Raw genomic sequence first — 13,494 nt, 5'->3', positions numbered from 1 at the left:
GTGAGCGCACTGCAGCCCCGGCAGGAGCCGTACACACGAATGGCTGTGCGAGCTGCCCATCCCTGCGGGGAAATGCGGCTCGCTCCAGCGTTGGCACTGACATCTGGTGGCAATCGGCAGGAAGGCCCGCTAAAATCTCCTGAAAGGTTGTGCCGGCCTTCAGGGGCTAATCCACCTTAAAGGATGTGGTAAACCGGAGTTCTTTAGGGCAGAAACCTACAGTGATAGCAGCATGCAGGGAAGGAGTAGCCCAGGGCCTCCCTGCATGTGACCTTTGCCACTGAATGTCACTCATGAAGAGAATAACACCTGGTACAAGATGAACCTGCAGGCTTTTTGTTGTTGTGCTGGAACCAAGGAACCCTGAAAAACCCTGTCTCTCTTACCTTTAGCTAGTTATTCTCTCTGTACACAAAAATCCATAAAAAATCAGGAAATGAAACGCACACATGAAGGGAATGAACGCACACACACACTTGTGACTGTAACAAAACCCCAGTGAGAGACAAATCATGGGAATGTAAACTTGAGAACATGATGTGTTTCAGAAGCAGTTTCAGCGACCACCACCATTTATCACCATTGTGTTGTGGTTTCTGCACTTGGTGGCTTTCAGACTCTGGGCTACCCAGGGACTCCCCACAGGCAAGAGTTGGCTGAGCTCTGCCCTTCCTCCTGGAGAGAACTGGACAAGAAGTGCCAAGAAACCGGGAGCCTGTGTCTCCCCACGCTGGCACAGCACTGAACTGAGGGACGGGCGCCCGTGGCTGGGGTCGCATCGGGAGCCGCCAGGACACATGGTGATGTGGTGGCTGGGCTGGGGGCAGCTCCGGGGGCCACAGTCTAGGGGCTGTGGGCAGAAAGGGGAGCCCCTTCGGCTGCCCTGCATTTCTAGATTCCCATGGGGAGCTGTGGCAGGGCGGCTGGTGGGGCCAGGATCCAATCCAGAGGCTCTTCTGTGTGCTGCTCTGGAGAGCTTCCCAAAGCTGGAGGAAGTTGGTCCCTTGCAGTGTGTTTGCTCTAAGCCAGGGCTACTCCTGAGCACTGGAGAGCCTGACTTGCGTCCCAAGTGTCTGCAAGAAAAGCACTTCTGCCATGTAAATAAAAAGAAAACATACAGCAGGTTTTCACAAGAAGACCCTCTCCCGCGGCTTCCTTGGGAGCAGGGGGCCCTGCTCACCGCCCGAGGGCACGAGCTGTCTGGTTGCAGCCTGCCCGCATGCTCCTTCTCCCAGGCACTGCTCTTCTCAGGCCAGCTCCTCTCCTGCTCTGGCCCTTGGGGTCCTGGCAAGAGCCGCAGCCAGGAAACACCCTCCGCTGAGGCCGCAGTGCCCCTCTCCTAGGAAGCCACCGCTGGGGCAGCAGCACCCTGTGGGAACTTCTCTGCACACCCACCGGGAGCTGCTGTTCTCCGGGGCTGCGTCTCCACTCATTTCTTCCCCAAATGCAGCCTGCAGGCTCTCCCAACAGCGACTGCGGCTGCCCTGCTGCTCAGTCCCCTCAGCTGCTGCACAGAGATGTCAGCCCACCCCAAGGGAGCTGCTGTACCATAGAGGCGCATACGCGTAGGGATGAAGCACGTTGTGCCGAGTGTTTGCGAGAGAGACCAGGAGCAGTCCAAGTGCCGCGCCAAAAACTGCTTTTTGCAGAGAAACTCCGTGGAATTTAGTAGTGAATTTCCAGATAACTTTCTTGAAAAACGTTTTTTTTTTTTCATGAACCAGAACGACACGTTCATGCAGTTATACAAGTGACAACGCTTTTATTGAACTCTTGTATAGTTTATATTTTGGCGCAAAGGCTGTCACTCCTTTGGCTATGGAGCCCGCGGCGCCGTTTCTGCCACGGGACGCGACGGGACGCGACGCTCACAGGCCGCGCGCCCGCTCAACGGCCCGCGCCGGCGGCATTCAAACCTTCCTCCCTCCGGCACCCGCCAGCGCCGCCCGCCCTCGCTCCCCCATTGGCTGTGCCGCTCCGGCGTCGTCCTACTATTGGCCTGAAGCCGGCTCTCTGCCCCGCCGCTGCCTCTGATTGGCTGGGCACCCCCCGTCCCCGCGGCCTCGTGCCTGTTGCTCTATTCACCGCGTCGGAGCCGTTGGCTGCGTGCGCTGGAGCCGTTGGCAGCGGGGTCCACGCGGGAGGGAGCGCTTGGGACCAGCGGCGTTTCCCAAGGGCCCGGCGCTTGCTGCGGGGCCGCTCGGGCAGTGCCGGAGGTTTCGGTGGCCCCTTCCTGCCGCCCTCCCGCGTGGCGGCCATGGCGCTGCTGCTGGCTCTCCTCAGGCGGGTGCTGGAGTACCTCGGCTGGCCGGAGCACCAGGTGAGCTCCCCGTGCGCTGCCCCGTCCCGCGCCGCGGCTCGCCCTGACCGCGGCTGGGCCGCTGCGGCCGTGGGGAAGCCCTCGAGGTTGAGGGGAGAAGGGGCCCTCCACGGTCAGCCCGCCCAGTGGCGGGGAATGCAGCCGTTGTCTGCAGGTGGGGTTTTGTGGCGCTTCTGCTCTGCTTCACTCACTCTAGTAGTTCCTTTTGTTTTTTTTCTTCCCCCAAACAGAGTAAAACTCAGTGGCTTTAAGTGTTAATGTTTTACCTTTATAAATGGGAAAACCACACCAAACAAACTAAAAAAGTCCCAGTAAAAGCCCTAGGTAACATTTTTGAAGAACAGATTAACCTTCTGTTTTTGGAGACCTGATGGGGAGAGGTATGGTGTGTGAAATTGGAAGCGGATCACTGCTGTAGCAGCAGTCAGACTCTTTCATTATATTGCCCTTTTATAAATAAGCTCTTTGCTGAGGATGGTCACAAGTGAGGCACTTGCAGTCCTGAAAAAGTTGTCATTCTCCTTTTGTGGAGCTGCTAAGCTGGGTCTAGGAGTGATAGTTTGACCAAACTGTTCTGATTATTTTCTGGTTTCATTGTAGTTTCTGGTTTCATTCTGGTTTCATATCCTGTTTTGTTGACAGGCCATTTTTTTGGAAACTCGTAGATTCAGCTGCAATATCGGTCGCACAATCAGAACATGCCTTCCTTCAGCAGCCTCATCAAGAAGGCATTTCCAGCAGCTTTATGCCATCATAAGGAAGTATCGGGTCAAGGTAGATGAAACTTTTCCTTTGTTCACTATTTTTCCCCCATATTGCTGTAGGTGCTTGCGTATGTTTCGCTCAGGCATGCACTTTTTATTAATATCTCAAATATTGCTAGCTACTAAACTGTAGGCCCATGTGGCACTCTAGAATATACAAGCTCTTCCTTGGTTGTCTTTCAGAAATTGCGGCTGGTAAAATCAGTGTGGACTTTGGATTATCAGCTTGTGAATGGAATTGAAAAGATGTTTTAACTTGACCGCATCATATTTAATTATATATATTAGCTTAATTCATAAAAGGATTGTAGAAACTGAAGGCTTTGATTCTGGCTTTTTTGATTAAAAGAAGTACTAATTTTTAGGTCATATCTGTTTGCCAAAGAAAGGAATACGGACCAACTCGAAGTGTCGTTCGCAGACTTGGCACAATTCTTTCCCTGGAGCCTTGCCCAAGACCTTATTTTCAAGTAAGTAATTTTATGCATACTGTTCAAGTAAAGCCTCTACTTGAGTGTAGTGATAATGATTATGCTCTTTTTAGTCTGTGTAATTAGTGTGCTACATCTCCACTGTACAAGAGGGATGTGGAGCCGCTGGAGAGAGTCCAGCGCAGGGCTACAAGGATGATCAGGGGCCTGGAACATCTGCCCTATGAGGAGAGGCTGAGGGAGCTGGGCCTGTTCAGCCTGGAGAAGAGAAGGCTGAGAGGGGATCTGATCAGTGTCTATAAGTACTTCAAGGGAGGGAGTGAGGAGGATGGTGCTGGCCTCTTTTCACTGGTGGCCACCGACAGAACTAGAGGAAATGGCCACAAACTGAAGCACCAAAAGTTCCACAGGAACTTAAGGAAAATTTCTTAACAGTGAGGGTGACAGAGCACTGGAACAGGCTGCCCAGAGAGGTTGTGGAGTCTCCTTCTCTGGAGATCTTCAAAACCTACTTGGATGCAGTCCTGTGCCACGTGCTCTAGGTGACCCTGCGTGTGCAGGGGGGTTGGACTAGATGACCTCTAGAGGTCCCTTCCAACCTTAAGCATTCTATGATTCTATGATCTCTTCTGATGACTGTTTTTGACTTGCTTACAGCACTTCATACATGTTTTGTTGTTCAGATAAACTGGATTTAGTACACACTAAAAAATGTGTTTCTTGTATGTTTGTTTTTTAGCTTGTTCAAGACCCAAGTCCATTGGATTATGATGAACAAAGCACAGCCCCAACTCCTGTAGTTCCATCACTTGGTGATGTCCTATGGGTGGCAAGTGATGAGGGACAACCATTTACTAGATTCAGGCAAGTAAAAGCAGAATAAGCACATGCAAAGGACAAATTCATGTCTCCTAACTTTTAGTTTTTTTGTCTTGCCTGTGCACTTTAATCCACAGAACTGTAGAAATTCATTTTTCTATGATTTCCATTCTTATTTCCTTCTCTCCCGGCGTTGTGGAATGTTTTTTTCAGGGGCAATAGTGTAATCTGTGTCTCTTCCTTCTGAGCTAGTGTGAAAAGCAAGGGGTTTTGCTAAATTAGAAAACAGTGCTTCATGTGCTGGGAGAAAAGTAATGAGGAATATGATTAATATAATGGGAAAAGGCCTGTTTTTTTTTTGTTTGCTTTAAAACTTGATAACTTTGGAATAAATAAAGGAAGCTTAATTTCTGGGGCTATTGCATAACTTCATGCTGATAGTTTCTTGAGTATATGCTCATTTTATGTTTCAAGAGTATTTCTACAGCCAAAATCTTGAAGCAAAATTTAGAATGAAAAATTTAGAATGAAAAAAATTGGTAGCAGTTTTCTAATGCAGTCTGTTTGTTACATGCTTATTAGATGCTAAGAGTCTTACTACGCAACTGTATATTAAAATCACAATTGAAATAATATTTTTTATGACTTTTCTCCACTATATTTTTCTGAAAGGTTATAACTACTTAGTCGCTTACAGAAGTTAATGAATAAATCAAACGTGTGAAGTCTAACTAAAGATCTCCTGATCTTTATCGTCTGGCTTTTACTAAGTTCGCACTTAGAGGAAGAAGACACAGTTTTATGGTGTCAAATTGAATTGAATAGTAACAACTCAGTCCTACCTTATGACCCTAATTTTCTCAGGGATAGAATATATATCCACTTCTTACCCAAATGATGATGGAAATTCGAGGATTTGTGTCTTTCTTGAGCTGAGGGAGACTTAAAACGCATATTTGAGGGTATGAGTAATTGAAATGTAAAACTTGCACACTACTTAACAAAACGTAGTTTGGTATTTTGCTGAATGATTGATGATAACTTGCTTGAACCAATATGGAATAATTATTGCCAGAGTCCACACATTTAATATCTTTGGTAGACTTCAGTTATTTCTATTGCTGACAGAAGGTTTAAATTGTGTCTTCGTTCCTTTCTAGGACTGAGTTGTGGAGAAAAGAAAAAAGTACAGTTCACCATGACCTACATCCATCTGTAGTTTCCTTACCAAGTGGTCCAAAAAACAATACACAAAAGGACAGTCTTGTTGACCAAAAAGCACTCCAGAAGATTTCTGCACTTGAAGATGAGTTAGTCTTTCTTCGTACCCAAATTGCTGCAATTATTGCTGGACAGACATTGGGAAACGTTCCATCACGTAAGCCCTTTGGTTTGAAGCAAAGCAGTGCTCCTTTATTTGCTTTAACGTTCCTGTTCGCAGCTTGCCCTGATACTGATAGAGAACACTTATAATTTCTCTAACTGAAGCGAAACTAACAAAATTAGTATAGTGCTTGTTTTCTCTTTTTTAATATATGCTTTTTCTTTCTCGCTTTCCTTTTTGCATTTCTTACCCCTTGTGCATTTAAAATGAAGTTGTTGTTGAGTGATCTATCTTTTTACTCATTTCTGTTTTTGTGGAGGAATGTGGTAATGACAATCTTCATAGGCTAGCAATTACTATTTTTAAACTTATGGACTATTATTAATTAACCCTTTCTTTTTTGGTACTCTTTTTGACAAATTACCAAAATGGGCAAAAATTCTAAGGAAGTCACCTTTGGTTTTTAGCAAAAACAAATGTTGCAAAATAGATGTGCTTAGCAGCCACTGGACTATCAAAGACTGGAGTTCATATAGAAAGCCAACCATCTGTTAAGTCTTTTTTTGTCAGGTGTCTTGTGACTTGCTCTTAAGTGTTTTTAAGTCCAGATGATTTAGTTGCTTCTGCTTTTGCTGCATCTGGGTTATTCTAATCTCCAGACTGGTGGGAATGACCCTTTGCAAGCAGCTTTGTCATTACCTGTTCCTGACTTGTCCAGTGCACATACTGTGGAGAAAATCCTCTGGTCTTACAAGCCAACTCAGATCTGTCATTTCATGTGTTCTCAGTCTCTCACTTTGAAATCACAGTTGTTTGTGGTTTTAAATACAACTTTCTCTTTGCTGTAGTACAGAAGGTGGGTGATAAAGTGCTTGAAGACTGTTTTATTTTGACTTAAAATTGAATGATGCTAGACTTAATGTTGTTTATTACTAAGGTGCTAGTACCTATTAAAAATAAAATCCCTGTTTCTCTTTTTATTATTACGTGCAGAAACTTTTAAAACATTTAGCATCCCAGATGGATTTTACCCAGTGCCAGCAATGACTTCCACACCCTTGTCCGTCTCTTGCAATCACTTCGTCATTCCCTCACCTCCTCCACTTCCCTCTGGGGCAGCATCTGGTGTTGATGCCAGTATTTCAGCAATTGAACTTATAAAACAACGTCGTGCTGCAAGAAAGAGTGGTTCAACTACAACTGATAGTACTGATAGCCAGAGGGCAAAGAATGTTCCTAGTATGATGGATGTTTTGAAAGACCTAAATAAGGTTCAGCTGAAAGCTATTGAGAGGTAGGTTTAATTGTGTTTGAAGGACTTGAAGACTATGTTAGTATCGCTGCATTGAAGTAGCAGCAGAAAATACCAATGTAGAACATCACTGAAACATTTGCCAGCTACTGATGGCAAACTAAGGTTGACTGCCTTTAAGTTTACAGCTTAAATTGAGATACATGTGACATGGTTTAAATTGCATTTAGAAATGCTGAATCTTGCATCATTTAAAACTAGGCCTGCACTTGTATACAAATGTGTATACAAGGGGTGTTTTGGAGTGTTTTGTGGGTCACTGGGCGCGTGTGTGTTTCAGACTGGGGTTATCTCAGAAACTAATCTAACTAAAACTTTGTTTTCACTGTGAAGGGATTACAACAGAAAAGTTAGGGAAACATTGTAAGCAGTTAATATATCCAAAATATTGTGCTAGCTTTGAAGTGTTAAAGAAAATAAATGTTGTATCTTTTAGATTATAAATACTTCTAAGTGAGGTGCAATTAGGGTTACAAAAATGCTTTACTAATGACTGTACGTGTAATGCCTTCTATCAACGGAGCTAGTTTGTTTTCTTAACTATGAGCTTTATCCCGGAAAGTCATTAGCACCGAGTGCAGGCTGAGTATTTGTATGAATCTCTAGAGAGTGTCCATGTGCTTTTAGTGACATATTTTCCCATTAAATTAAGTGAATATAAAGTGCACTAAGGTAAACCAGTGTTTAAGCTTCACCTGCGCATTATGTTGTTAGTCTCTCTAACACAAAATCTGAACTGTGGTACTTGTGAAAACAAAAGTCACTCTTTACATGTTCTTTTTAGACTCAGTTTTTCAGACGTATTTGGTGTTCTGCTAGGTAGATCAGCATTATGGTAACAAACTAGGATATATTTGTCTCCAGGGGTAAGTTTTGCATTTAGGCTTCTGAATGCTGTGTATGATGAATGAAGGAAGTGAAATGTTTGGGAATGGTAGTTTAAACAACCATCACTCTGAGCAAGGCCATACTTAGCTGGAAATAAGAAGTGGGCATCTGAAGTGCTTCCAGGATCTGGGCATCTATCTGCATCATCTAGGTAGAGCTTAAATGAAAAATGAATTTGTGTCTGCAATAGTTCCTTCTAAGTAATTTCCAAGCCTAGGCAATTTTCCTGGGCAAACATAGATCCTTAAGGTTGGACGGGACCTCCAGGGATCATCTAGTCCAACCCCTGCACACGCAGGGTCACCCAGAGCACGTGGCACAGGGCTGCGTCCAGGCAGCCTTTGGAGATCTCCAGAGATGGAGACTCCACAGCCTCTCTGGGCAGCCTGTTCCCGTGCTCCGTCACCCTCACTGCTAAACATGACATTTTATAGTGTGGCTGGAGGTAATAATGGTGATAGAAATTATAATAATCTTTCAGACAGCATTCTAGATTGACAGTAGTTTAAAATGTGCCCTGTGAGGGAAATACCCTGGTTATCTTAAGTCTGGAGTCTGAAAATCCTAGTTTCCACCACTGGAGCTCCATCTTATATGGACTGTGCAAGTGCCCTGTCAGTTTGGATTTTTTATGCTGTAACATGCAGACTTTGCAGTGAGCTCACTGCTGTCAGCTTGCATTAGGTAAAACTCCCTGGCCTATAGATAGCACCTTTAATAGCTCAAATTTGAACATTCCTATTTTTTTTTTCCCTCCCCCCTCAAATAACTAAATGGCTAGGAAAGGTGTGGTGTGTATTCTTCTATTATTATTATTATTATTATTATTATTATTATTATTGTCTCTCTTTACAGACCAGTATCAAACTGTGGTTTCAGGCTAGGAATCTGCCTGAGAAGTTGAGTTTGCTTTTACTAATCTAGTTTGGTGAATTACTGTAACAGCATTAACAGCTAGCATAATCATGTCTCATAGGATGTGTACGAAAGTCAATCTTGCTGCTTTTTACATTACTCAGCACAGCAGTAAGGGCAGGAGATAATCTTTGTCTTTGTTCTTGCAGGTCACCTGGAGGTACCCCACTTTCTAGGCCTAAAAAGAGACTGAGTTCAGACTGGGATCCGGTTGCTCTACTGACCCATGCACTTCAGAAGAAATTTGCACATAAAAACAATGATGAAGACGATTCCCTGGACAAAGAAAATCGATCCTTTGATAGCTCCCCATTTTCTAGTCCAGAGATCCCATTGGTATGTTCTTATAGAAGAATGGTATTTTTACGTTCTTGAAGGGAATTGCCACTAGCATGAATAGCTGCCGGGCTTTTGAGAGAGTATAGAACTTGTCCAAAATGTTTTTAAACTATCAGCTTAGATGGTTGCTTTTTATTTATTTATTTTTATTGCCTTTTCTCCCCACCCCTTCCAAAGCATAATCAAGGAGGAGGTCATTATTACAGGTAGATTTAAATTGGCGATAAACTTCCATATTCACCAAGGCCTGTGAGTCTAAAGATTCTGCTCATAATTAATTGAACTTTGGAAGTGTGTGTGTTGGTAACTACAGCTATCCAGGCATAGAAACTGTGTGTCCAGTTAGTAATGCTGTTTTTATTTTTACAGATAAAGGTGTTGAGAATGGACAGAGAGGTCTGACTAGCAAGTGCTATATGTTCAGAAAACAGAATCAAAATATTGAGTCTTACATTGCTCTTTGAGGTGACTTTCTGCACATTTTATATTTTTAAAGTGTGATTCTGAATGTTCTTGCTGAGCCTCATCACACAGAGATGATTGAGTGCTGGATTGTGTACCGGCAGTAAATTAAACAGTCCAGCAGTGCTGTTGGTTGTTTTCTAGAGAATTCTGCAAACAACAGAGCTGAGAGGTCAGAAAGCTAGAAATAAGTGACACAAACTGTGCTTTTCTATTTAGCAATCTTCTTAAGAGTGAGATTGTGTTTTGTATATATTTGGTACTGTGGCATTTCTTAGCCTAGTAGAGATAAATAATATTGCAAAACATATTGTTCTTCAAAGACTACTGCTGTACTTGTGGCTAGTTTCTCGATTGAAAAATTAGGTATAACTATGGTCTATTTTGTTTGTATCTGCTGCTATAAAGATATTTTTGAAAAATATTTTAAGCGCCACAAGCATTTCACATGAAACATGCAGTATACATTTTACAGAGATAATAGAGGCAACAGGTTCAGTGTAGTTCAAGTAAGTACCTCCAATGTTCTTTAAAGGGAAAAAAATGCAAACTTATTAAAATTAATCAGTCTTGCATTTTGAATACTAAATACAAAAACAAAGATAGATCCTGGAATATCTTCTGTTAAAGTGATTTATGCAGTCCTGGAAGAAAGACTACTTTAAGACCAGGCTGTTTAACAATAGCTAAAAAAGAAAGGTGGGCTTTTCTGGTTAGACTAGTCTTGACTGCAAATTCATTCTTATTTTTTAGTTGTGTATCATTGTATGTTTTGAAGAAAAATGGTACTTGAAGCAGTTGCATAGGCCTGCCTATTCTTCCTGAGTAGAGAGGAAAAATAAAACTACTCCTACAAACTTATCGGTCTTTATTGAAAACATCTTTTCCTTCAGTTTTCTTGAAACTAATGTTATTAATTCCACTCCTCTCTCACAGGTAGAACGTCGCAGTCTGAAGCCCAACGCAAAATCTATCCTCATAAGAACTGATGAAGTTAAACAGATGTCAACGTGGAAAGTGAAAGCTCATATTTAATTGATAGTGACTTCTGAGGGAAGTATACAGCATGTGTATTTTCAAGTGGCAGGTCCACTTTATGAAACTGCTGTAATCTGTTCTGCAGCACGGGAGGAACATTCTAGAATTTGCTAGGATTTGTAAAAGTACGTTTTCTTTTCCTTAGTTTTCCCAGCAGCCAAACTTGTGAATGTGATGCTTTTTGTGTAAAGCACACAACCAGAAGAAGGAATCTTTTTTATCATGGTGTAGTATGCTTGAAACCTGGAAAGTGCAGAGTGTGTGAAAGAAGTAATACTTTGTGTGGCAGCTGAGTTATGCATTATGTCTACACTTCTGTGTAAATAATGAAGAGATGTAAACTTTTGTTTAGTGTGCTAGGTATAACGTGTATAATGGTAGTTAATACTGCTTATTCATTGGTGTGGTATAGTTCTCTTTGCAGTTTGGTAATATAGCCCCATATCCCATGTGCAAGAGGTACTCTAATTTATCGTGGGTCAGTAGATAAACTTTTGAAAACTGAAACTTTGTCTTCCTTTAAGTCATGGTCAGGCAGTCTATTTAATGCCTGCAATATGGGAGAGTTGTGTTTTGAAGAGGGGGAAAAAAAAAAAAACCTTGAAGATTTGCTAGCACAAGCATAGTTTGAATTTCATATGTAATTGAGCATTAACTGCACTATGGCCTCTTGCTATGAAGACTATTCTGTTCAGAGTTCATCAATTTATAAAATTTTCCTTGATATCATGGATATGTGTGGTAGTATCCTTTTGTCTTGTGAACTTTCTTTTTGGTATCTTAAGAGCTGACAGGTCTTGACAATTTATTAAATAATTGTATTACCTAAAACTGGTCAGGACTGTTTACTTATAGCTGCCTTTACTTAATAATTGTCTAATGAGCCTGTTGTGCAAAATCAAAGTCTTATCAGTTGGACTGTGGACTGTACATGCCTTGCATATCCTAGATGTCTTCATTTCCCTGTGCAGGATAGAATGATGGTGGGCTGCCTTCATATGACAAAGGCTGTATGATACTTCGTTGATACTTTGTCTTTGTGCAACTGTTTGCACATTTCTAAAAAGTCATTACTGGGTATATTCCATACTCTTTCCAAGTTATCTTTGACTAAACTTGGATCTTAAGGGCTTTATCTTCTTCAAATCATCTTTACTATATAAAGACTTCTCCTGAATTATTAGTAATTATTGAGCTTTATACCACACCGTGCTGTTCTTCCAGTCCAGAACCAGTCTCACCTTCTTGTTCTGCCTGCCTCCAAGATAGATCCTGTTCCCCAACTTGAGAATTGTAGCCTCCTTGTGTCACTCTGTTGCCTGTGAAGTCTACACATGATATCTTGTCCTCTACTCAGTTATTTTAGGGCAAGAAAGACAAGACGAGTATTAGCCAACTCCCTACTGGCTTTGTTCTCCTGGCTTCGCAAAAAGGTACTTTTCCTTTGTATGGCTGCTCTCCTTTCTCAAAAATAAGATATAAACTGATTGGGGGAACCCATTACTTTTCAGCTATGTTCAGGAGACACATGTTAACAGATTCTTTTGTGTAATTTCAAATCTTAGCTAAATGAAGCATTGATTGCTGGTGTACCTTGAAGAGACTATGGGAGACATCTGGTAGCAGCAGACTGTGGAAAGCTGTTAAGGACATGTAAAACTTAGTGATGTTTATTAAGAAGGTCAGCATTTATTGCAGAGGGGATTTTTTTTTTTCCCTTCAGCTCTAACGGAAACAAAGCTCTAGTGTCTTGTTTTGACTAAAATCTCTATCAATAGCTTGCAAGCAGCTTAATCTCTTATCTCTTAATTAAGCTCTATATTTATCCATGCCCACCTGGACTCCATGCCTGGTTTTCCTACAAATAGGGACCTTCATGTAAATGAAACTAACAGAACTACTCTCTTTTGGCATAATCAGACTGTCATCTCTTGGTCATCTCATCAAGATATATATATATGTATATATATAATATTTAACTTGTTGAGATGTTAAGAATTGCTACGATAATATTGATCCTCGGGGGGGAAAAAAAGTAAATAAATTGAAATGGAGAGGAGTCGCTGCAAGAAAGCATGTTTGAAACTTGTAGTTCATCAGCAAGTGTGTCTGTCTTGGTTAAAAAATGGAGTTTTGCCTCCAAGAAACTGGAAATAGGTAAATCTGACGGAGTAGATCTGTGAGGTTTCCCTCACAGAGCCTTTGGGCGCTTTAAATTAGCCAGTTTAACTGGAAAGATTTGGATGGCAAATATGTTGTTTAACTAGATGGAGTAGGATATCTTTTGTGAATCACCACTGTATAAAGAGGAAAATTTTCATAATTTTTCACAATAAACTCTATTGTCTAAGTATGAGGCTAAAGCACTGTGCACAATGTAGCAAGAGGACAAGTAATGGACAATAAGCATAGAAAAGATTTCATAAGTAAGGCAGAAACCTTATTAGTGGTTAAAACTAATCCATCTGTTGTGAGAAAAATTTAAGTTATGTAAAAAGGAACAAGGCATGGATTACTGCCTCTTGGCTAACTAGTTCTACTTTAATTTCTTGCAAATCAAATATAAATGCACAATACAGAAAGGTCTTACAAAAGCCTTTTTCTCTGTGGGTGCTTGTAGCAGTTTCACTGGTCTACAAGTGTGCATCATGTAGAGTCTAAAGAAGACAGCCTTTCTTCCTCTTCATGGAGAACAGCCCAGCACGTGTTGTCCATTTCAGTATTATTTGCCTGGGTTACTTCTAAGTTCTGTGCTGCAGAAATACTTTTTCTTCTGTAATACCAGCCGGTGGCAGTTTGCAGGTTCATGGTCACGTCGTTGTCCACCACACTCCCTGGTCCTTCTCTTCAGGTGGCTTTCCAGGCGGCTCGTTGTGGGGCCA

At 42.2% G+C, this 13,494-nt stretch overlaps 1 protein-coding gene across 1 annotated transcript; it reads left to right on the top strand.

The window, feature by feature from the left end:
- Positions 1-2,217: 2,217 nt before the first annotated feature.
- Positions 2,218-10,633, top strand: MTFR2 (mitochondrial fission regulator 2). The gene is made up of 8 exons (XM_010217911.2): positions 2,218-2,320; positions 2,963-3,094; positions 3,450-3,554; positions 4,255-4,379; positions 5,495-5,712; positions 6,652-6,952; positions 8,923-9,109; positions 10,511-10,633. Exons 1-8 carry the CDS (start codon positions 2,258-2,260, stop codon positions 10,607-10,609), a joined length of 1,230 nt encoding a protein of 409 aa, XP_010216213.2. The 5' UTR covers positions 2,218-2,257; the 3' UTR covers positions 10,610-10,633.
- The last annotated feature ends 2,861 nt before the right edge of the window (positions 10,634-13,494 follow it).

Source organism: Tinamus guttatus, unplaced genomic scaffold (assembly GCF_059628265.1).
Source record: "Tinamus guttatus ecotype Peru unplaced genomic scaffold, ASM5962826v1 Tinamus_guttatus_pri_ptg000351l, whole genome shotgun sequence".
In the NCBI taxonomy this organism is placed as follows: domain Eukaryota; kingdom Metazoa; phylum Chordata; class Aves; order Tinamiformes; family Tinamidae; genus Tinamus; species Tinamus guttatus.
Note: the sequence above shows the minus strand (reverse complement) of the source record. Positions and strands in the feature narration are given on the sequence as shown.

What these genes read in the sequence shown, in the direction of transcription:
- MTFR2 (XM_010217911.2), top strand. Translation starts at nt 2,258, where the DNA reads ATGGCGCTGCTGCTGGCTCTCCTCAGGCGGGTGCTGGAGTACCTCGGC. An exon ending in TCGGCTGGCCGGAGCACCAG is followed by an intron (nt 2,321 to 2,962) that starts GTGAGCTCCCCG and finishes TTTTGTTGACAG; the next exon opens with GCCATTTTTTTGGAAACTCG. An exon ending in ATTGGGAAACGTTCCATCAC is followed by an intron (nt 5,713 to 6,651) that starts GTAAGCCCTTTG and finishes TATTACGTGCAG; the next exon opens with AAACTTTTAAAACATTTAGC.